The sequence below is a fragment of the Chinchilla lanigera genome, unplaced genomic scaffold, assembly GCF_000276665.1.
Source record: "Chinchilla lanigera isolate Chin_1 unplaced genomic scaffold, ChiLan1.0 scaffold00028, whole genome shotgun sequence".
In the NCBI taxonomy this organism is placed as follows: Eukaryota; Metazoa; Chordata; class Mammalia; order Rodentia; family Chinchillidae; genus Chinchilla; species Chinchilla lanigera.
In genome coordinates this window covers 19,502,837-19,528,027 of record NW_004955429.1, presented here as the reverse complement: position 1 = coordinate 19,528,027, position 25,191 = coordinate 19,502,837, and the positions used below count along the sequence as shown (strand labels likewise).

General features: G+C 40.3%; 1 protein-coding gene across 1 annotated transcript; it reads left to right on the top strand.

Annotated features, from left to right (window-relative positions):
- Positions 1-1,573: 1,573 nt before the first annotated feature.
- Positions 1,574-24,831, top strand: Suv39h2 (suppressor of variegation 3-9 homolog 2 (Drosophila); the record flags this gene model as incomplete). The annotated part of the gene is given in 5 exon segments (XM_013515371.1): positions 1,574-1,719; positions 14,929-15,600; positions 18,656-18,802; positions 21,710-21,839; positions 22,719-24,831. Coding segments are annotated over 5 exon segments (1,202 nt in total), but the record flags the coding sequence as incomplete, so codon positions are not given.
- Between the last annotated feature and the right edge of the window lie 360 nt (positions 24,832-25,191).

Here is a 25,191-nt window from a genome sequence, read left to right as displayed (position 1 = left end):
CGCCCCCGCGCGCTGTGGCCTCCTTACCCCGCACCCCGCTTCCGTTCGGGGTGGCGGGCGGGCGAGCGCGGAGGGGGTTCCGGCGGCGAGGCGGTAGCTAATCCGGCCGACGAAACCCTTTTCTTCAGTGCTACCGGCGGTCGGGTTCTTTCCACCAAGTGTTTACCATTTTTTTTTTTTTTAAATCTCTAGCCATAAATTTTTAGAAACATCAGACACACTTGGGTAGGTAGGTACCCGAGGGGGCTCTCCTTTGTACGTGATCTGCGTAACGAGGTTCACTTTGCACAGAACATCCTTGAGATTTTTAGATAAAATTTGTGAAATCGGTTCTCTCCCGCCAGCTACCACTCTGAAGCGGTCAACGTTTCCCTGCAGAATTTTTTGAGGAAAAAAACTTTTGAGTCGCTTGCAGCGAGGAGGGTAGTGGAAGTTGTGCTTGAAGCTCTCTAAACAATGAGGTCCCTGTGTGACTCCGGGAGGGTAAGGAAGGGATCTAGTAGTAAAGTTAGAGCAGCTGTATTCTCTCTTCCTTGGAAATTACCCCAGAATATAAAAGGATTATTGCCATACATCGGAGAGCTCGAATTAATGATAAATTTTGTTTGCTAATCACAATTTTCTCCAATCCGCACGTTGTTCCGGTGAACCTGAGCCCTAGCAAGATTAAGACCTCCCTGAGCTCTCGGTTAGGTCGCCCACCAAAGCTCTTGACCTGGTGCTTCCCAGGGCACTAGCCATAAAAACCAGGTTACTGCACTTTGCAAACACCAGCTTGTGTACTTGTATCTTAAATTCAGTGTGGTAGCGTACAGTTTACAGAAATGTGAAGGTAAAATTCGCAATCCAGGTAGTTTCAGGCTTCTGTAAGTTTAATTATGAGTTTGCCTGACACTCCAATGTGGTATATGGATATGTAACTTGAATACTTTGTAACTCAGCGTTAAAAGTAATACAGTAAATGAATAGTACAAACATCTATCGGAGACTGTCCATTTGTATATAACAATTCTTAGGTTTATTCGTGCGAGATTGCAAAGTGAGAAAAGTAGGGTATAGGAGTTTGTTATTATAGAACTATATTTCAGTTAGATTTTTGTGCTTACTGTTAAAAAAAGAATGAAAAAGTTACGTATTACAAATTATGATTCTTTTAAAATATACCTAGTATATCCTAAAGATCTGTGTTCTATTACAACAGTAGTTACGTTCTATATGGGATATAGAGTAATGGAAAAATCAGACCATTACCACTGCTGACCTTTGGGTCTATATGTAATCTTCAGAAAGCTTACAGACATGAAATATTTTGCTTACCGTTCTTAGTAAACATTAACTTGTGTCAGTTAAACATGATAGGATAGAAACCGTAGAGAAAATCTTAAAAAGTCAATTTACCAGAATAGCTCTTTAATGCTTAATTTTTCTTAAACCTAAATTGGTCTCTTGCTATGGCCTTTTAGGCTATAAAATTGCCAGTTGAAGGGTTGGGGATATAGAGGTTTAAATTTCTCTTTTTTGTTTTAATTGAGTAGCTGTTTCATTAGTAAAGAATTGTATTTTCTTATTGTAGCTTGGTGTGTGCCTTGCCTAGTTTCACTTGATACTCTTCAGGAATTATGTAGAAAAGAAAAGCTCACATGTAAATCGATTGGAATCACCAAAAGGAATCTAAACAATTATGAGGTGGAATACTTGTGTGACTACAAGGTAGTAAAGGTAAGGCAAATATCTAGCCCCTTAAAAGAGACCTAATCACACTTCAGTATTTCATATTCTGTAACATAAAAAGAACCTCACCAATAACCAAAGATCTTAATGTTTAAAATTAAAAACCATGATAAATTTATATGTCCTATCATCTGCATTGCCAGATAACTGAGAGGATTTTGAAGCACAAAGTTTTGCAGCATTAGAATATTTTAAGGTTCTTTTGTCACTCTACGTCCAACTCTTGATTATCTCCATGTGGATTACCAGGGCAAATGTTTGATCTCAGATCGGCTCCTCCCGTCATTCATTCTGTTCCTGAATTATATTTCCCCACTGTCAACTGAAATGGACCCCGAGTTTGAACCAGTACTGGTATTACTGAATCTCAGGAAACATCCCCATTTGTATTTCCTGCCATCATGTCAACCCCAGGTATTCAGAGTGTCTACGCGATAGGAGAATGGCCTGCATTTCAGTCATTTCTAGTCTTTGTTTAGTGCCTTATGACTAAACTCACTGAAGTTCTCTGGGATTTTCTGTATTCCTCTTAAAAGTAAATTGTTCTAAGAAACTGTTGTGATGTAAACCTTTTATTTTGGAGTAATTCTTTTACCTTTAGCCTCCCTCTGAACTCTATTTTGGTCATTAATCTATTCTTTCAGATAAATGAGTCAAGACTCCTGCTTTAATTCTTCAGTTTCCATCTTCATCCAGTTCTTTGAAATGTCGATCTTCCTTTGGTATGATTACCTTCCCTTCTGAATAGGATCTTATGATCAGGCCTTTTCACAGGCACTTTGCTTTCTTGAACTTGTGAAAGCCCAGTGCTGCCTCAGTTTACGAGCTCTGGACTGACCGGTCCAGCCGAGAATGTGGTTTTATCATGCATGTTGGCTCCACTGAAACATGCCTCTATTCTCATTGCTCAGTTCTACTTGATAAGGTTATTTGTTTTTTCCCCACTTGTGTCAGCAGTTTTTCTAATTTTTGTTACTTTTATGGACTTCTTCCTCTACCTCTTACTAGATTTGAAGACTTTTTAAACATCAGTGGAAAGATCCGTCAGGTATAAACTCTTTACCATCAGTTATCTGTATCTTTTTCCTTCCTTTTTTTCAATGATGTCATCATATTTACTTTTTCTTTCTATTCATCCTCCTAGGACTTTGCCTAATCTGTGGAGTCTTTTTTCTATCAGGCTCTGTGTTTTCACTGATTTGTCTTAAATCACTACATATTCATACCTTTCCCACCTTCAGAAATCTTCCTGTGACTTTACCACTCCACTTGGGTGTTTCTTCTGCTGTATTTTCCTTCGCTGTCTTTTCCCGTTGATGTTTTAACAGCTATATTGAGACATAGTTTATGTGCCATCTTACTGTTCACCTGTTTAAAGTGTACAACTCAAATCTTCAAGTGTACTCAGAGTCAGTTTTAGAGTATTATTCATTGCCCTAAACAGAAATACGAAAGTCCTGCACAGTCACCTCCCAAATCGCCGATGCCCTTCCACACTGAGCCTGGGCTCCCACTAAGTCTGCTTTCTGTATCTATTCACTTGCCTGGTCAGACCTTTCATGTGAAAAGAACCATGCAGTCTGTGGGCCTCTGAGATCACCTTGTCTCAATTACATGTTTTTAAGATTTATATATGTTATAGCATGTATCAGTGCATTTTTTTTTTATTGCCAATCCAATAGTGGATTGTATGGATATATCACATACCCATTCATCACTTAAAGGACATTTGGGTTGTTTCCATTTAGGGGTTGTTATAAATAATCCTGCTATAAATGTTCATACGTAAATTTCTGGGTGGGAATAAGCTTTCATTTGTCTTGTTTCATTTGATAGTTATTTCTATATTTAACTTTTCCAAAGCTCTTTGCCATTTTTTGCCTTTTCCTCCAGCAGTATGTGAAATTTGTGGTTTCTCAACACCCTGGCCAATGTTTATTGTTACCAGCTTTTTAATTGGAGCTGTCCCTGTGGGTGTGAAATGTGTCTTATTGTAGCTTTGATTTGCATTTCTCTGGTTAATGATGCTGAGCATCTTTTCATCATGTTCTTGTTAGCCATTTGTATATCTTTGGAAAACTATTCAGATCCTTTTTTAAAACTGGGTTGTCTTTTTACTGATTTATAATATTTTTCTTCTATCCTGTGGGTTATCAATTCAATTCACTTTCCATTAACTTTTAATCCATTAACTTTCATTCTGATTTGTGCCCTTACAAGTGACCCCACCTCCTATATTGGAGATTGAATACAAGGCCTTTCATTTTTCAGCCCTTTTTAAAAATTTTTTTATTTTGAGACAGTGTCTCACTAAACCACTAAGCTTCCCAGACTGGGTTTGAACTTTTGATCTCCTCCCTCAGCTTCCCAGAGTGCCAGGATTACAAGAGTGTGTTACCACGCCCAATTACAACAGACTTTGTGATTGCCAAGTTTGAGGACCTTAAATTTTACCACTCTGTCACATTTAATACTGGTGGCCACTTTCTTCCCTGTGGAGGTAATGCCTAGGTTAAAATTCTGACTCATTGTTTATGTGTAATTTTAGCAAGCTGCCGCACCTGCTGTTGAGTTTCTTCATCTGTGAAATGGGGGTAGTTAAAGTATGCATCGCACAGAACAGTGACAGCAAACTTTGTAAGCTTTCAGTGATAACAGCCTGCTGCAGTGCTCATGCCATAGGTTTGCCACCACTGCCCTAGGCCATAGTTAAATGAGTTAATGCTGCTCATTATCCTGTGCCAGAGTTTACTGCATCGTCAGTACCTCTATTCCCCACCTCTTTTTTACACTACTTTTTTCAAGTGTGCTTTAGGAATCTGTTCCACTATCTCTTACCCATCCTTCCCTGCAATTTAGGTAATCTCCAAGGTGTTGCCGGTGGCTGTCCCCTTATAGTTGCTCTCCAGGTGACCTCTTTCCCAGTGGTTTCTACTTAGATCCGTGTGGCTCATGACTTGCAAAGCTTTTCTTAGGCCCTGACTTCTTTCTGGGCCTCATTTCAACTGGATACCCCACAGGTGCCAACTTAAGCACAATCAGAGCTGCACTCTCAAATCGGCATCCTGCGCTAATAATGATACCTTTCTTCATTAACATACTTATAATACGTCTAGGTTCCCCACCTTAACTTCGTACTTTTATTCTTTCTTACTCTCTAAATCTAATAGATGACCAGAATGTGTTGTATCACATTTTTTGTCTTTACAGATTTGTGCTTACATTAAGGGCACTACCAGGCTACTAGGATTCGTTCTTATATAAAATCAGAGTGTTGTAGTTCAGTGTTAGATTTTTGTTGTTTAGTGTCTCAGTGTTTCTCAGGTCTCTTCTTTTTTTTTAACTTTCTTGAGACAGGGTCTTGCTATGTAGTTCAGGCTGGTTTTAAACTCACTATGTATCCAGGCTGGCCTCCAGCTTGTGGCATTCCTCCCTGAGCAGTGGGATTACAAGTGTGTGCCACCACGCCAACTTTCTAAGCTTTCTTGATTTGGTTTTTTTTTTTTTGTTGTTGGTTTTGGTTTTTCTCCGGTACCAGGAACCGAACTCACGACCTTGCGCTTGCCAGGCAGGCGCTTTGCCGCTGAGCTAAATCCCCAGCCCCGCTTTCTTGATTTGGAATAAGTAACTTTACTTTGCTTCTGTATGTCCTCAACACCCTATTTCTCCTACCTAGCACAAATACTTTTTTAAATTTTTATTTATTTATTTATTTGTCTTTTTGTGACAGGGTCTCACGGTGTGGTTCAGGCTGGCCTTGAGCTCACTTTGTAGCCCAGGCTGGTCTTAAACTCGCAGCGATCCTCCTGCCTCAGCCCCCCGAGTGCTGGGATTACAGGCGCGTGCCACCATACCCAGCCCTAGCACAAATATTTAATCTATAAGCCAGTGTTGTTTGGTTTGGTTTGGTTCGGTTTGGTTTTTAAGACAGGGTCTCACTATATATAGTCCAGACTGGCCTTGAACTTGCAATAGTCTCCTTCCTCAGCCTTTCAAGTACTGGGATTTTACAGGTATATGCCATGTCCAGCCAAGCCAGTATCATTTCAACACACTTCCTTTTTTCTTTCGTATATTCAAGGTAGGTGAAAGAGCTTATGGTCCTGTCCTTTTTTCTGTCTGTCCTTTTCTGCTTAGTTCATGAAATATAGTCTTAGTACTGCATTCCACAGTGCCATTATAATTGTTTCTTAAACCCAGCTCTGATTGCAGTGGGTCCTTGCTAGACCTTTTAAGGGTTCCCTGTTGTCTCCTTGGCTGAGACAAATACTTAAGTTCTTTCATTAGGTAAGATGGACTGAGCTCGCCTATGAAGTCAGGCATTGTTCTGTTGGAAACATAGCTTAAAAACAAACAGCTTATAATTTGTTCCTTGAACATCTCATGCCCCTTTGTGCCTTAGTAGTTAATGTGTTGAAATGTCTTGATTCATTTCCCCAATCTCTCCCATCACTGTTGGACCAGACCTTCTTGGTTTCCTGCTTAGGAAGCACTCTATTGACTGGTGTCTGCTGCTTCTCTTCCCTGTAGACGTATTTAATAGATATTTGAGTTTCTTCTGGTTGCCAGGTATTTCATTAGTCACTGGGAATGTAACGATTAGTAAGAATCGGTTTTTCATTTTAAAGAACTCACAGACTAGTGAGAATGATTGACAAGTAATCGTTGCAGTAAGTGCTGTGGCAAATGTCATTATGAGATTTGTAAGAGGTTGGGCGTGGTGCTGCACACCTGTAATTCCAGCATTCTAGGGAGGCTGAGGCAGGAGAATTGAAAGTTTAAGCCAGCCTGGGCAGTTTAGTGAGACCCTGACTCTAAATATTTTTAAAAGGATAGGGAGCTGGGCGTGGTGGCGCACACCTGTAATCCTAGCACTCGAGAGGCTGAGGCAGGAGGTTTGTTGCTAGTTTGAGACCAGTCTGGGCTACAAGCGAGCTCATGGCCAGCCTGAACTGCATAGCGAGACCCTGTCTCCAAAAGGGCCCCCCCACCAAAAAAAAAAAGGATAGGGGCTGTAGCCCAGTGTGAAGGCCCTGTGTTCAGTCCCCACTGGGGGGGGGGAAATGTGTAGGAATATAATATGTATAAATGTAAGTTTATCACAGAAAACTTCCCAGAAGCCAGTTAGAGCCCAGAAGGACCAGTGCTATATTTCAGTGTGGCGTCTGCCTAAAGAGCGAAGTAATAGGAAGTGGGAGTGGGAAAGGCCATAGGGAAGCCAGCTGAAGGGTTCTAAACAGAGGAACCCATCAGACGTGGAATTCAGACTTCGCTCTGCATTGAGGGAAGTCGGTTGGCAGGAATGGAGTGACACATCCATGACCATATGTTCTGAAGGCTGTTGGAGAGACCTAGGCAAGAAATGAGGGCTCTAGAAAGGCTGAGGAAAGGGTTTGTTTTGTTTTTAGTAAAGTTGTGAAGTGTGCAGGGCTGTGCTTTGTGTCAGAGGGAGGTGAGGGCTAGGAGGGAGCCACGTCAGGAAACAAAGGTTGTGACTTGGGCAGAAATGTACAGGTATTACTGCCCGCAAGGGTCTGAGAATACAGGAAAAGGAACGAGATCGGGTTTGAGAAGGAAAGTGGAGTCAGACGTGTGGCTCCAAATCCAGAATGAGCTCTAATTAGAAACACAGATTTTGAAGTCATTGGCAAAAAGATAGTGATTGAACTCTTCAGGATGAGTGTAGTTACCTATTCACTGATTGAAGGTCCTCATCGGCCCTCCACCGTGTCTTGCACTAGGGTCTCAGCATTGAAGAACGTAGAGGTGTGGTGCTTAGAACGAAGTATTAACTAAGTGCTTGAACCAATACTTAGTTATAGTTGAAATAAGTACTATTATAACAGAAAGCTCTGATTTGTTCCAGAGAGACTGGGCTGAGGTACTGGCATTTAAACTTAGTTCTAAGGAATAAAACAATAGGTGAGGATGGGTCTTGATGCAGACAGCCTGACTTTCTCCAGGAATGGAAAGGGCGAATAGAACAGAGTCCCCAGGGAGTGAAGTGAGGCAGGACCCAGCAGAGGGTTTTGGACCTCATCTTGAGGGCAGTAGGGAACCGTGGAGTACTTTGAAGACGGAGAATGTCGCGATGCAAGAGCACTGCTTTGGCCGTTAGGCCCTGAGTGGGTAAGGTGGCAAGCAGCGGTTGCAGTAGTGCGGGCAGAGCAGAGCTGACCCTACACAAGGCCTCGGTGATGCGCCCTGAGGAGTAGGAGGGGTCCTTACGGGAAGTGCCCTTAAAGAGATCAGGAACAAGCAGGAAAGATAGTAAGAAAACGAGAAGAGTTAATCCCGGAAGCCTAAGGTAGAGGGTCTGTCAACAAAACAGTGTTGAACGTGGGTTGCAGACTATAGAGTCCATTAAAGTTAGCAGTCCAAGGGCCACTGGTGCCTTAGTTTCTGTAGTGTGGACAGACAGCCAAGAGAATTCAGAAACAGATTGGAGATCATAAGAAAATAGAGTCAAGTAGTATGAACCATTTTTGCAAGAATCTTAGCTTTGAAGAAGAGAGAGAAGGCAAGATAGGATGCCAGGGTTATATCTTTTAATATTTTATTTCAAAAAATTTTGAGTGGGTGCTATAGATGCATGCAGTTTTAAAAACTGAATGCTATGAAAGGCTATATGTGGAAGTCTTGAACCCTCTGACCCACTTTCAATAGCTCTTAATGTCTTTTAGAGATTCCCTACGTACGTAAGCATTAATATCTCCAAGGAGGTTTCATTTTATTTTTCCTTTTGAAAAGAATTTCATGTGCTTCTCAGAACCATTAGTAAGGGAGGAACTAAATAGATGGGAGAAAAATAATTGGTGGAGGAAGTTCATCTCTTCTACTGTATCTAACCTACCTTCTCTGTTCTGCATCCCTGGAAAGCTGGAAGTTGGGAACACACATGCTCCTGAAAATGCTGGAAGGAAGTAGTGGGATGGAGACCTTGAGCAAAGTAGAAGAGTTCTAAAATAGCCAACTTGGGAGATGCAAAGAATACTGTCTGGGGGAACAGGTTGTTAGTGTTGTGACAGTCATGTCTGGGGTCTAGTTGAACCTAATGCATGTGATTGTAGTTGTGTTACTGGCTCAGGGCTGTGTGGTATTTCTGTAGCAGTGTTCTTGCTCCATCGTTTCTTCATACGGAGTAATTTCTGATAACATTGCGGGTATGGATGTACTTAGCAGTGAAGAATCAGGGTCCTCTGCATGTTGTGTTTCTCCATCAGTACATTAAGTTGAGGAACACTCCCCACAGTTCTGATTTCTCAGAGAATGCAGGATCACCGATGTATCTGTACGGCCTGATGCTAACAGAATGGTCCACATCTAACAGTAGGTCTCAGGGGCTGATGGTATGTAGCCTCTGGTTTTTGAAGAACTAGAGTAACATAGAAATCATTAAATTACAACTGGAACTTTAGAGATTATGGAAACAGAACTGCTAGAAAGGACTTCCCCGAGGTCACACGGGTCCCTTCTTTCAGGCAGGACCTCTAACCCCAGGTCCCACAGTTCCTCCGTCAGTCGCCGGGTACAACCCAGTGACTTCCTGCTGGCCATAGTAGTGCCCAGCCATGCTCCCATAGGGCCACTGGTGTGCCATAGTTAGGGTCAGGCTGTTCTGTTACAGTTTTGAGTATGATATTTCATAATTAGCAGAAAAAAGTAGCTAATGGAAAGAGGAAATTTTGTCTTTCGTCCTAATACGTAATTTTAAAAACTTAGGTGTTTGCTACCTCATGCGGGCTGTAGACCGTGAACAGGTGACAAAACAAGTACTGACAAACTGTGAATTGTAGTCTCCAGGTTAAGATTAACAGGTTGTACTCTTTAAGAATTCATATAATTACTGTTAAGACTTTCATATCACACACATGCTGGTAGTCACAGTTTCGGCTGGATATTCATAAACAGTCAAAGTGAGATGATGGGCAGTTGTGCTTATTCTGGAGCTATGGAGAATAAAATTCCATCCCTTCTCACAATATAGTTGAAGTTAGAAATGGGAACAGAAGGAAGTTGGCAGTGATCACTTCATCTGGGGCAAAAGGTGTTATGTAGAAGAGGTAAAATGTAGAGCCGGGCATGGTGACGCACACCTGTAATCCCACCACTCGGGAGGCTGAGGCAGGAGGATCATTGCGAGTTTGAGACCAGCCTGGGCTACAAAGTGAGCTCAAGACCAGCCTGAACTGCATAGCGAGACCCTGTCTGAAAAAGACCAAAAAAAGAGATGTAAAATGTGAGTAGAAAAAATAAACGATGAGTAGGTAGGTTTTCTCTTACATGTAAAAATGAGATGGAACGAAGTGTTCAGGGGGCAAAGTAAAGAGACCATTCTAATTAGGGAAAAATTTGAGAACAATGCACCAAAAGGGTATGAAGAAAAGTGTGTGTTCCAGCATTAGTGGTAGTTCAGCGAGGCGGGAGGGCAGAGTGGGAGTGGGGCTTTGAGAGGAGGCGGAGCCAGAGGCATAAACGGCCAGTTTAAGAATGGCTTTTTTGTGTTATCATGGCACACTTTGCCTTTATTCCATACACAGTAGAGGGGTTAATAATTTTCAGCAAAAAAGCCGTAAATAAGTGATTCTGTGGATTTTTTAATAAAAAAATCACACTTTAGTCAAGAAGGGCAGATTAGACAAGAAGCCCATCTCCAAAGAAACCTGGTGGGATAGATTGAGGAGAAGGAATTGCGATTGTTTTCTCGGTCTTCAGCTTCGGTGAGTAGGAAAATGGTTAAGATCTTTAGCTTGTACGAGTAGGTTGGTCTCACCCATCTTCCTACTCACATGGTGAAGCATACAGAAAAAGTAAGCTTGGGAGGGACAGTGGTGGTTTCAGGGTGGGTAGGATGCTTTGGGAACCTGTTGGACACCAAGTAAGCTACTGGATATGCATGTAGGGTTGCAGGTAAACTTTGGGAAACATCTGCATATAGTTTGAATCACTGCAGTACTATGGTTGCCCGGAAAGAGTCATTTAGAGCAGGATTCTTAACCTAAAACCCAAATGTTCTGAAATAATTCAAAATATTACCTAAGTGATCTTCATTATGGGAAAGTTCATAGCTTGCATCAGATTTTCTAAAGGGATAAATGTTTGTTTAGTATGAAAAGGGGCAGGGGAGAGAGTCCTGAGTATCTGATTGTTTAAAGGACAGCAGAAGCACCAGGCAAAGAAAATAGAAAAGGAAGGGCTGGGGATGTAGTTCAAGGGCATAAGTGCTTGCCTGGCAAGCCTGAGGTCATGAGTTCAATTCCCCGTACCAAAAAAATAGAAAAGAAGAGAAAATCATGGTAGTGAAGCCCGGGGACTGGTTGGCCAATGGTGCTGTAACCCAGAGGTCAGATTAGATGAAGATCAAAGAATTCATTGGTTTGGCAGTTAGAAGATTAGTAAAATTATTCCTGGTGAGCAGAGTAGCGTTAAATGTATTTTATTTAATGAAGCTGCCCCAGAAACACATGGATTCCAAGAATTGTAAGAGTCACTGGCCTGCAGTCAAGTTCAGATACCCTAGCCAAGTGTTCAAGGGTGTCTGGAATTTGCTCTTGCCTTAACGTTACCATTTTATCTTGATTCAGCTGTTTCTGGATACTTCGTGCAATCTTAGCTTTAAGCTTTTGCTTGTGTTTCTCGTCCTGCCTGCCATCTTCCCTTCCCAGCAGATTCAGAGTTGTGCCTTCTCTCTTTTCTTTCTGATTATCTGACCTGTATTGAGTTCCCTCTTTATATTCTAGTGGTATTGATTGTCTTACTTCAGCATTTAAAATTATATTGCCTTGCCTTGCTGTGTATTTTGTTATTGCCTTCTTTTCCCAGAGTTTTATTCCTAAAGGCTTGTAACACCTTCATCACACCTTCCAGTGACCAAACATATATAGATATTAAAATAGCTTAATGAATTTAATGTCAGAGTGAGGGAGAATATCTTTTAAGAAGAAATTCATATAAATATATTCCACATTACATAGGAGTAATTTGTAGACCACTTTTACCATTGTTTCCCATTTCTGTAGGTAATCAAGAGTTGATTACATATCAGAAGAAGATTGTGATATCTAAGTCTGTGAGCTTTTTAACTTTGTTTGGAAATTTTAGGAATTTTTGGTTTGGGGGGATTGTTTTGTTTGTTTGTTTGTATGAGGAAGGGTCTTGCATTAGAAATGTAGTTCCAGCTGGCCTTGAACTCATGATGTAGTCCAGGCTGCCCTTGAACTTGTGGCAGTTCTCTTACCTCACCTGAGTGCTGGGATTACAGGCATTGGCCATCACACCCAGGTGAAATTTTAGGTTTATTGAATTAAATTTATTTCATAAGTCAGTGATTGTGTAAACATGCTTTTAAAATAGAAAAATATTTTTGGATTTTAAATAAAATATTATGAAAGACAAGTCTATAAACCAGAAATAAAATATTGCTGATATTTGTATACATTTTGCCAAAGACATTCATTTTTTTCCCAACCATAGTTACTATCAGTGAATTAAGGAGGTACCAATGTGATTAACATATAAAACCTAGCCACTTAAAATACAGTTGAATCATCTGAAATTAAACAGCACAATAAATTGTTTTGAATTAAACTCAGTGACAGATGCCAGTTTGTAGTTGTGCTGGTCATAATTTAATCATTTAACTTAAAGCCGGTGTTTCTGTTTCTTTGTTCTCTGACAACGTTTGGCATAATCCAGGCCCATGGTAGGAAGCAGTCACTGTCGCAGGGGGAAAGGACAGGTTGCATTGCTTTATCATGGCGTCAGGAGTTAGAATTGAGGGACCTAGCAATGGGGAATACTGCCAGGCAGATCTCATATCTGCTTTAGACAGGTACCTGCTAACAACAGTTCCAGACTTCCTGAGGAGGAAGAAATCTTTTGACCTTAGTGCTTAGTTTATACACGTATCAGTGGACATCTAGGCTTTTGTGGGGGTACAATATGTATTTCATGGAAATAAGTTTTTGTGCATATTCTCAGACCATAAGTGTTTGTGTTTTTGGTTTTGGGTTTTGGTACTGGGAATCGAATTCCTGACCTTGCGAGGCTTGGAGGCAGGCTCTGCAGGGCTCAGCTTGTCCCCGCCCTAGTGTTTGTTTGTTTGTAGTAGGGATTGAACCCAAGGCCTCCTGCATCCTAGGCAGCTGCAGTGAGCTGCACACCCTTTTTCTCATTGATTTTTTTTTTTTTTTTTTTTTTGAGAAAGAAGCTCATTAATTTTCCCAGGCTGGCCTCAAAATTGCAGTCCTCATGCCTCAGCCTTAGAAGTAGCTGGTATTATAGGGATGTGTACCATCACACCCAGCAATTTAAAACATTTGTAATAGAAAAAAATACTTTGACCAGTTTTCGAAAAAGAAGCAAAGTTCTTTTAATTGTTGAGTAGAATAATATATTAAGTTGCATATACAGACTTGGGCTGGCATGTAGCTTAGTGGTAAAGCACTTGCCTAGCATTCATGAGGCCCTGGGTTGGATCCCCCAGTACTGAAAAACAAAAGAAAGAAAAAATCCTAAATACAGAGGTGCAGGCAGTGGGGATAAAGTAAACTCATCATGGATTGTCCCAGTATCTTTGGCCCAGTTCATGCCTCAGCAATATGCCAAAACTTCGTGACTGCACCTTTCAGGTCAGTCATCATTAAGAAACGATTAAAGTATTAGCATGCTGAGGCCTTGAGTTCAGCCTCAGCACCAAGAAAAAAATGGATGTTAGAGCAACTGTCCTGTACATCCTTACTTTATATAAAATCATTAAAGTTGTCAGAGAAAAGCATTTTTTGTCTCTAATTTTTTTCAGTATTCATAAGTTAAAATGATAATTCAAATTGGTCAAGTGGAGTTTAATCACTTTTACATTTCAGAAGTGTTTTATGAGCTTATTTTACCCTAGGGCATGTGGATATGTGTTAACATACTCTAGAGAATGAATGAAAGAATTTTGTTTATTACACCTAACTGCTGGTTTTTTGGTGTTTGTTTTGCAGTGCTGAGGATTGGACCCAAAGCCTTTGCACTGAGCTACATCCCTGGCCCACTGTTTCATTTTGTCCTGTAGACATGGTCTCGCTGAGTCGCTGACTTGCCCAAGCTGGTCGTGAATTTGCAGTCCTCCTGTTTCAGCCTCCCAGAGTGCTGGAATTACAGGCATGCGCCACCATGACCAGCCCTCACTGCCTGTTTAAGAGAAACTCAGTGACTAAGGCATTGCTTGACTTTAAGGAAAGAAGATAGTCGTGTCAGTAGGGTAAAGACAAGATTCCAGGCTGCTGATGGCCAGCAGCAGTCTGAGTGATAAAATACTTGCTTTTTGGTGGCTTGAGTTGCCTGCTGCTACCTACCCCAGTCATGGCTGAGTCTAAATAAGATTAGCATTCTCCACTACACCGCTGTCCATGGAAGCATAAGTGAACCACAGATGTGATTTACAATTTTCCTAGTAACTGCATTAAAGTAAAATGAAACAGGTGAAATTATTTAATCCAGTCTGTGAAAATATGTCAACATTTAATTGGTATTTTTTAAAAGTTAGAAACTGAAGTGAGGACATACGGAGCTCAGTAAAATAGTGCTTACCTTGCACGTGACAGTTGCCTGAGTTCAGTCCCCAGTACCACACTCAGAAAAAAAAGAAAATGAAGCTGAGCATGGTGGTGCTTGCCTGTAATCCCAGCACTTGGGAGGCTGAGGCAGGAGGATTGCTGAAAAGTCGAGGCCAGCTTGGGCTACATAGTGAATTCAAAGCTAGCATGAACTATATAGGAGACCCTGTCTCAAAAAATAAACAAACAAAATTTTAGGGGTATTTTACTTTCTTTGTACTGAGTCTTTAGTGTGCATTATACTTAAAGCATGTGACTGGCTACATCTCAGTTTCTCGTGTGGCTACAGTGACTGTATGGGACAGTGCACCAGCAGAATAGCGAGGGGATATGTGCCCATGACACTAAGAAGTGTAGGTTCCCTTGTGTCCAGCGGACAGTATTCAATTGTGGGCCTTAGAATGCCGGCCAAGTAAAACACCAACTTGGGTCCCAGACAAATACTTTTAGGACATTTGTATGACTTGCACCTCATCTGTTAAAACTTGTCATTCTACATGTTAAAAAAAAATGATGAACAGGTACCTTATATTTTAAAATACTCATTTAATTGGGACTATTATAATCTGATTTTCATTTTCTTTTGTATTTTAAGGATATGGAATATTATCTTGTAAAATGGAAAGGATGGCCAAATTCTACAAATACTTGGGAACCTTTGCAAAATCTCAAGTGTCCATTACTACTTCAGCAATTCCTTAATGACAAACATAATTATTTATCTCAGGTAAAGAAAGGCAAAGCAATAATTCCAAAAGACAATAACAAAACTTTGAAACCTGCTATTGCTCGATACATTGTAAAGAAAGCCAAACAAAGGATAGCTCTGCAGAAGTGGCAAGATGAACTCAACAGAAGAAAGAATCATAAAGGAATGATATTTGTTGAAAATACTGTTGATTTAGAGGGCCCACCTACAGACTTCTACTACATAAATGAATACAAACCAGCTCCTGGAATCAGCCTGGTCAATGAAGTGACCTTTGGTTGTTCGTGCACAGATTGCTTCTTTGAGAAATGTTGTCCTACTGAAGCTGGAGTTGTGTTGGCTTATAATAAGAACCAACAAATTAAAATCCCACCCGGTACTCCCATCTATGAATGCAATTCAAGATGCCAGTGTGGACCGGATTGTCCCAATAGGATCGTACAGAAAGGCACACAGTATTCACTTTGCATCTTTCGAACTAGCAATGGCTGTGGCTGGGGTGTAAAGACCCTTGTGAAGATTAAAAGAATGAGTTTTGTCATGGAATATGTTGGAGAGGTACGTTCAGTTTATCACATAGCAGATAATGTGCATGTAAGGGTTTTTTTGTTGTTATTGTTGTCTTTGGTTTTTTGAGACAGGGTCTTGCTATGTAGTTCAGGCTGGCCTTGAACTTACTGTGCAGCCCCGGCTGGCCTCAAACTCACTGCAATCCTCTGCCTCAGTCTCCTGAGTTCTGGAATGACAGGTATGTGCTGCACTACACCTGGCACATATATAATATATAAAGTTTATATTTTTGAAAAGTTACCTTTTTAATCTCAGTAACATAAATACTTGGTATGTTTTTATATTATCATTTGCAGATTATAGAAATTTATTTTCAGGGCTGGGGATTTAGCTTAGCGGCACAGTGCCTGCCTGGCAAGCGCAAGGTCGTGAGCTCGATTCCCATACCGGGGGGGAGGGGATTTATTTTCAGGTGTAGGAGTAGATTTCACTGGCATAGTTAGAAATGTAAACATTGTATAAACAAAAAATATGTATATTAACAAACTGATAATCTTTTTTCAACAGATACCCATTAGTAGTTACTGAACATAGCATGTATCAATTTTAAATACAACAGTCTTTTTCTTTTTCTTTTTTTGAGACAGGGTCTTGCTGTGTAGTCCAGGCTGGCCTTGAATTCACTATGTAGCTCAGGCTGGCCTCAAACTCATGGAAGTTCTCCTGTCTAAGCCTCCAGAGTGCTAAGATCACAGGCATGCACCACCACACCTGGCTTTCATTTTGTTTTTGTCGATCATTTTTATAAAGAAGTTCTAAGAAGAAAATCAGATCAAAACACTTGCAGACTTCAAAACTTGGAGGTGGTAGCTCACTTCCTTTGTTGTACAAATACAGTTAAGTTTAGTAAAAGTTTATTTTCTGTCAACATGTAAAATATTATAGATGGATGCTTTATGTACTGTAGAATACACACAAAAGCATTTGTTGCAATCATAAGAAAATCAAACTCTGTAGCTCAGCCACTCTGAACTGCAGACCATTCTCTAAATTATCAAATACTGAGAAACCATTTATTTTGATACATATCACGTATAAACATAAAAGTATTTACCATGTGCCAGATACTGTTCTAAGCAGTTTGTTGTGTTAACTCACTAATACTCTCAGTAACTGAAATGATGTTAACCCAATTATTATAAATGAAGAAACTGAAGTACAGAAAAACTGAGGAACTTGGAGTCACACAGATGCATAGCGGTAGAAAGAAGAGTCAGGATTCAGAACTCCAGAATATGCACCCTTTCCACTGTACCAGCCTCCAGCTGTGCTGTGTCTGGAGAGACAGGAGTGTGACTGTCAGATCTGACGGGTTTAAGTTACTAGGAATTGCTTTACAGTACTTGGAATCTGAAATTAAGTGAGATCTCTGTTCTGATTCGTATATTTTTAGACAATGGCAGAGTATTGTAAATCACCATTCAGGAACTAGATTTTAGCAGCGTGAAGGTACATACGGGATCCCATTGCTCAGAAGACCGAGAGAAGGAGGGTCAAGAGTTTGAGACTGGCCTGAATAATACAGAGACTGCATCCCAAAAGAAAAAAGAAAACTTGGTCTTACTCAGTCCCATTCTTCTTTTGGCTTACTGAAATGAGGATAGCATAGGTCCCTTTAGACATTTTTGGTTTCCTGAGCTAATCTTTGCTAAAGCTGTTTTAAGAGTAGAACTGTGAGTAATGCTCATACCTTGTCTCCTGCCTCCTTCTCCCAGCCAGTGATACTGGGCATCACATCCAGACCTTGTACGTGCCTGGCAAGCACTTAGCCACCGTTACATCCTAGCCCGCAGGTGATGGTTTGGTTTGGTTTGGTGTTTCATTTGGTTTGGTTGTTTTGAACTTCAGAATTTTATAAGTACCTGTTTTGCAAAACAAAATTTCCTTAAAGTTGACAGCAAATTTCACTTGACCTTTTCTCCTGTTTTGTAAATTGTAGTCCTTTGCATTCACTTATGTCCAGACCTATAGCTGTATAGCTTTTATTTTTGAGACAGGGTCTCAATGTGTAGTCCAGGCTGGCCTCAAACTCACGGCTGTCCTCCTGCCTCTGTCTCCTGTGTGACAGGATTACAGGCATGCACTGCCACACCTGACATGTATAACCTTTTGAACAGCTAATTATAATGAAAATAGTACGGTGTTTCAATTTTTTGTGTCAAATTTTATATAAAAAGTTATTCTTTGGTACCGTCATTTTTCTTCCCCTCATTTTTCCTACCTCTTTCCATCTAGCTCTTATGTGTTGGTTTTGCTAGCACTTCAATTTCTTTTGAAAATACGTAGGAATTAATACATTTTTTAATACAGGGTGTGATTAAAAACACAGTGATGGTTTAAGTAAAAGAACTTACTACACTAAAGGACACATTGCCATTAATCCCCCTCAGAACCCTCCCCCTTGTTTCAAACTGAGCCTATTCTCCTTGCCAATATCCAAAGCAGCTCTGGAGTCCTCTTTTCTGAGCCTCCTTAGTTACACTTTTGTGGTTGCCTCAATGTCCTGAATCAGTTCAAAATGTTTACCTTTCCTGGTCACTTTGATTTTAAGGAAGAGCCAGAAGTGTGGATGGTGCCAGATCCCATGAATAAGGTAGATGAGGTTTTTTACGCGACTGCCTTCCCATTGGATACCACTGGGCAGCAGCGTTCACTGTACTGTTTTGATAACACCTCACAAATACACAAAAGCCAGGCATGGTGGCGCACACCTGTGATCCCAGCACCTGCCTGGGAGGCTGAGGATTCCCATGAGTCCAAGCCAGCCTAGGCTGCATAATGAGTTCAGGGCTAGTCTGGACTACACTGTGAGACCCTGTCTCAGAAAAGCAAACGAAAAGAAAAAAAAAGACAAGAAAGAGGACTTCCAGAACTACTTCCAAAAGTGGCAAAAGCGATGCTAAGTGTGTGTAGAGCTGGGGGCAGGGTGGGGCTGTATTTTGCGGGGATTAATGGCAGTATGTCTTTTACTGCCATTTATATTTATGGATGAATGTTCCTTCTGTTCTGCAGCAGCTGTCTTAATAGTTCTGTTTCTCTGTAGGTAATCACGAGTGAAGAAGCTGAAAGACGGGGGCAGCTGTACGACAACAAGGGGATCACGTATCTCTTCGATCTGGACTATGAATCTGATGAGTTCACGGTGGACGCGGCTCGATACGGAAATGTGTCACACTTTGTGAATCACAGTGTAAGAGGAGATACTTAAGTTGTAGATAAGACAGATAATTCAAGCTAGTAGTTCTAATGCTTCTATATGCTGAAGAGAATTATCTTTGAACTGTAGACCTTTCCCAAGTGTTTCAGTATGTGGGCCTTTTCTGTTAAGTCATTGTATTATCGCTGTGTTAGGAAGACAGCCAGTCACGTGCTCACCAAATGTGGGTGTTTTGCAAGAATCCATACACGTTACTTCATTTAAACTTGGCAGTAACTTTTCAAGGTAAGCAAAATACCATCCTATCCCAGGAGAAAATAATAAGCGGAGGAGTTAAAAAGAAAATGTTTAAGGATCACATGCAACTCTGAGTGTCTTACAGAAGTTAATGTAACTAAATTTCAGAATGTACAGTAATTTCCCCTTATCCACATTTTTCCCTTTCTACACAGTTTACCAGTAACTATAGTCCAAAAATACACAATGTAAAATTCCAAAAAAGGAATTCAAAAGTTTTAAATTGCAAGGAATTCTCATTAACATGGTAAAATCTCATTGTCCTACTTCACTCTGATCAGGACATGAACCGCTGCGTCCAGCGCAGTCATGGTGTGTGTGCGACCTGCGCGCTGGCCGTTACGCAGCTGTCATTCAGCAGATGAGGCGTTGGTTGCCACAGCACTGTGCAGGGGTCTCTTATTTTACTTAATAATCACCCAAAGCACAAAAATACTGATGCTGACCGTTCAGATACGGCAGGGAGAACACACAAAGTGCTTCCTTTAAATGAAAAGGTAAAAGTATCTTTTGAAAGAGAACATTTATGTAACTTCTATTACAATTACTTTATAATTGTGCAGTTGTGATAATTATAACAATTGTTGTATCAATTTTCAGTTATTGTTAATCTCTTACTGTGCCTGATTTGTAAATCAAACTTACCATAAGTGTACATGTGTAGGAAAAAACCTAGTATATGTTGGGTTTGGTACCATCTGTGGCTTCAGACATCCACTGGAGGTCTTGTACAAATAAAGATATTTTCTTAGATGTAAGCATGTTAGCATATTTATAAAATTTAAGGATTTATAGAGTATTGATAGTATTTAGAACTCATTTTCTAAGTCATACATTATGTTTTTCCTAAAGTTTTAATTTATGTTTGAAAGAAGTTAACACTATGGTCTTAACTCCAGAATCTTACACTCTGTAAAAACTGTTTCCCAAAGTAAGGGTGTTGGGGTGTGTAGCTCAGTAGTGGAGTGCTTCCTGGCGTGTATGAGGTACTGGTTCAGTTCTCAGCACTGCAAGAAAAAACAAGTTAATAATTATTGGGTACCTACTAAGTGCCAGGTGGGTAAGGCTAGTGCAGTGAATAGTACATCTCACCACCTTACAAATGTTATTGCTAATAAGGAAAACGTTTCTCAGACACTAAGTTCTATTGTTGACTTTATAAGGATGGAATCGTGTTAAACTTCTGATGGGTTGCGTGCCAAAAAACTGGTCTGTGATTAGCAATGAAATATGAAAGAAATTCTGACTCCCTCGTTAGTTTCCTGATTTTCTTAAAATTTTTGCTTAAAAGAATTCTTAATCATAAATTTGCGTTCTGTACCTCCCATTAGTCATCCCTCAGCAGTATTGCAGGAAATTGGTTCAGGACTTCTTGTAGGTACCCCAAATCCTTGGATCCTCAAGTCCCTTCATAACATGGCATAGCACCAGGTGTGGTGGCACACAGCTGTAATCCCAGCACTCATGAGGCTAAGGCACCAGCCTGGGCTATATAGTGACTTCAAGGCCAGCCTGAACTACATGGCAAGACCCTGTCTCAAAAACCAAAAAATAAAAATTTATAAGAGGGCATAGTATTTATATGTAATCTACATGTTCTCCCTTTACATCTTCTGTGGGTTACTTATAATACCAAATGCAGTGGAAATAGTTGTTACGTTGTTGCCAGGTGTGGTGGCGCACGCCTGTAATCCCAGCACTCCAGAGGCTGAGGCAGGAGGATCATTGCAAGTTTGAGACCAGCCTGGGCTACAAAGTGAGCTCAAGGCCAGCCAGGACTGCACAAGGAGACCCTGTCTCAAAAAGATTAAAAAACAAGTTGTTACATTGTTTAGGAGACAACAAGAGTCTGTACCACTTAGCACAGGAGCACCTCTTCCCTCCCAGTATTCCCAGTCTGAGATTGGGTGCATCTGCAGTTACCTGAGTCCAGGGATGCACAGCCCAGAGGTACAGAGGCACAGCTGGGCTCCCAAAATACATAGATTGTTTCAAGAACAAACACTGATTTTGATTTCTTAATATGATTATTAGGTTTCTCTTGCCTATTCTCTAATTTAGAGTTCTCAAAATACTGAGCAGTTCTGAAAGTTTAAAGCAGTGAAACTCCGTGCACTATGAAATTTATAAAATTTGAGTTTCATGGTATTGATTTGATCTTTTTTTTTTTTCTTTGGTTTCTTTCCTGTACCGGGAATCAAACTCACGACCTCGCGCTTGCCAGGCAGGTGCTGTGCCACTGAGCTAAATCCCCAGCCCTTTGATTTGATTTTTAATGTGATTATTCTAATTCTTTGAAGTTTATGCCTTCCTGAAATAGTTACAGGATAGTTACGGGATTTGTATTAAAATACTACAGGAAAAAAAGTAGATACTAGACGAACAAAATGACAAACATATTTTAGCGATTGTTGAAGTTGCAGAGCAGAAACGTGTGGATTTATTGTATTGTTTTCTCTACTCTCATGTCTGTAAATGTTTTTAAAAGTGAAAGCAGTATTTCTTAAAGTGCATGTCATAATGTGCAACTTCATTTCCACTAAAATTTAAGAGTACTCTGGGAAATTACAGGGTTTTATATGGCACGTAAAGGAGCTCATTAGTGTCAGTTTTACTTAAGTGGGCTCTAATGTTTCTTTTTAGTGTGACCCAAATCTTCAGGTGTTCAATGTTTTCATCGATAACCTCGATACTCGACTTCCCCGAATAGCATTATTTTCCACAAGAACCATATATGCTGGAGAAGAACTAACTTTTGATTACCAAATGAAAGGTATGGTTTTCAAGTATAGTTACATTGGTGTTCATTTCAATATGAAGAATCACATCACAGTAGGAAAAGGTCACGACTCTCTGCACCAGATTGATAAAAATTGAAGCTGTAAGAGTTCGTGACCTTATTTAATGTTTCAAGCTCATTTGATAGCTAAAGCTAAAACCTGTGTCTGCCTCACTTGGCCAGGGAATGGTCTTGCCTCCTGACTTTTTTTAGGGCTTCCGTTTTGGAAAGTGATTTATTCTAATGTCTTTTCTCAATACACTAATTGTATTAAGGAAGAATTGCAGTAGAATGCTCACCTACATATGTGATACCCTAGCTTCTATCCCTAGCACCACATACACACCAAAGTATTTTATGGAGATATATATTCACAAAACTGAAAATATGATTTACATCACATACAAACTTGTTCCATTGCTTCTTGAATCTGACTTTTAAAAAGAATGTTTAATTCTCTTTGTGTTATTGTGACAATATGAATATTTTTGCTTATCTGAGAATGATGTCAGGTCCTTTCCATATTGATTGCTTGGCCTCACTGTATGTGCGTCATGTGTGAAAAGAATGATTCTGTATTGGGTTTTCCCAGTAAGCACCATGTCATTGCCTTGGAGTCCATTCTCACAAATACGGACTGATGATGTAAGTAGCATGTAGTAGTCACACCATCCTTTAAGACAAACCGCAGTGAATTGTCTCCCAGTATTCACATTCCTATGTGCAAAGGGAACGCCTCACATTTCTTTGGGAGTTAACATACTTCAAATGGTTTCAAGCAAGACTCTTGCTAGCTACTTTTAAAATAACAGGCAATTTAAAATTCATTCCTGGTTGTTTCACCTCTCTCCCGTTTCTTTCTTATCTCTTCAGGTTCTGGAGATACATCTTCAGACTCTGTTGACCACAGCCCTGCCAGAAAGAGGGTCAGAACTGTGTGCAGATGTGGTGCGGTGACATGTAGAGGTTACCTCAACTGACTATTAGAGAATACAGCTGGAGATCATGGTAGTTCGGTTTTTCCTAATGTTAACACTTAAAAGTATTGGACTCATCATATTATCAAGATGATACTATGTTAATTTACAGTTCCTCTTCCAAGACATCTGCCAAATACATTACTGTTGCTGTGAAGAAGACACAGGGTCACATAGGCTAATCTGAAATGGACCTAGGTGGTTAGATCCCAGATGCGGAAGACAGTATCTCCAGATCAGCAGGCGCACACTTAAGAAGTCTGTGAGCACAGAAGTGTGCCCCCTTCTGTGCTTGAAAAGTGTTACATTGAAAAGCTAACAGTTGCTGAGATGAAACGTTCATCTTGCCATATACTTTGATTTCAAAGACACAGTTAATTCAGTTTGGACGAATACACAAGTTCTGGTTTTGTTACTGTATTGTTATTCTTATTAAACGTTCACTGTTCTTGCTTTTGAGACGAATAGGTGATGCTGAATTTATACTCCGTTTTCTTCTACTTTTTCATTAAAACATTGTCATCGTGATACAGGAATTTAAAGTGTAAAATATTTCAGCTTGATTTCCTATTTTGAAAGAATCTAAATCATTATGAAGATTGTATGTCTAAACCTGTAATTTAAGATTTTTTATTCTACAGAAGAAAAATCTCCAAAGGTCCAGAGAAGTCCAGAAGGGCTGGCCATTATGCTCTAACAGGATAGGACAGTGGGGCCGGGAGGGCTCGGGAGCACCTGTGAGGAAGGGAAGCGCTCTGAGGGCAGCGCGGTGCCTGGGTTAGGGGACTCACGCTGAGCGCCTCTGATTGACACTGACCCCAGCTCCCCGGGAGCAGCTGTACCAAGTAACGTCTCACTCACTAACACCGTCCTCTCATTTCAAGCAGTTCTAAGGTTTCCTTTCCACCAAACTATTTTTGTATTTCCTGCAGGTGGTTCTTAAAAAGTAATTTATATTTGAACTGATAACTTGTTTTATACATGAATTTCTAGATGTGGTAAAGCTAACGTTGGCCAAAGTGTGTGCGTGAATTGAGACCTTTTATTAGCTGACCTACTGTATAAAGAGTGACATGGAAATTTTTTCCACTTTTGTAGTAAAACCTCAATCAGGAAAACTTTCTGTCTCCGATGCTGGGACTTCTCGTGGTGTCCAGCGTGAAGGTTAGTGCAGCAGGTTAGCCTTCGGCGCCCCTCACCGAGTTCTTCCGACGCCTGCTGCTCTAGGTGTGAGTGGGTAAAACTGAGCTAAACTGGGGGCTGCAGCACTTCAGATACCTTAATTCTCGACCTGTCTTTCAGGGAAGCTGTGCTTTATGATGTTGCTGCCACGTGACTTTGTGCTTTTAAAATACAGGATAAACTGTATGTTTTGGGCCTTGTGTCTGCTAACCAAAAATCACAGGATGTGTCAAGAAAAAAATTATTTTTTAATGGCATTTCTTTATGAAAAGTGAACGTCCACAGTGTTGGTGGTGAGAACACAGAGAGTGACAGGTCGCCCCCACGTGGCCAAGCTTACTCCAGTTACCATTCTTACAGGTTATGACAGACTTTTTAAAATCACTGTTCTATCTAGTTATTTGATTTTGTCTACTATCTCAGTTTTTTGAAATTTAAAACTGGAGGCAGAGGGGAAAAGACTGTTTTTAGTAAACCTGTAGTTCTGCTTTGTCCTGAGAGATTTCATAGCCTTTGAAATTTTAAACACATACTTGCATAACATTTCTTAATAAATATGAAGCTTAACTTACACAGTAAAGTAATAGAAACTATTTAAAGGAAGCCCTTTGGAACGTAACTGTTTGGAAGTCAGCACTTGAGTTTCTTCACTCGCATTTGCAAAAGATAACAGAATTTGTTCTCAAGATAAAAATTTTCAAAGGCAGCAGTAACAGCAAGTTTAAAATGCAAATCTAGGATCGGGAGATAGCTCAGCAGCACAGCGCCTGCCTGGCAAGTGTAAGGTCCTGAGTTCGGTTTCTAGTAAAAAACAGTTGCAAATCTACTATGCAAGTTGTAATGCCATCATTTCCAGGATCTGTGTGGGATTGTGGTACACAGTTAGAACTGTCAAAATTTTCCTTGTATATACAAATTTTATTTTGTTTCGGTTTTTGAGGTAGCATTACACTGTGTAGCCCAGGCTGGCCTCAAACTCATAGTGATCCTCTTGCCTCAGCCTACTAAATCCCTACTGGGATTATACACAGATGCCATATGCCTGACCACATATGCAGAATTTAAACTGTACTTACTTCTTTGAGCTCAATAGCATCTCCTCAAGCAAAACAAATTGAAGCTGGCATTTGATGTTCCATTTGACATGACTTAGCTTTGTTTGCTTTTGAATATTTTGCCAAGATTTC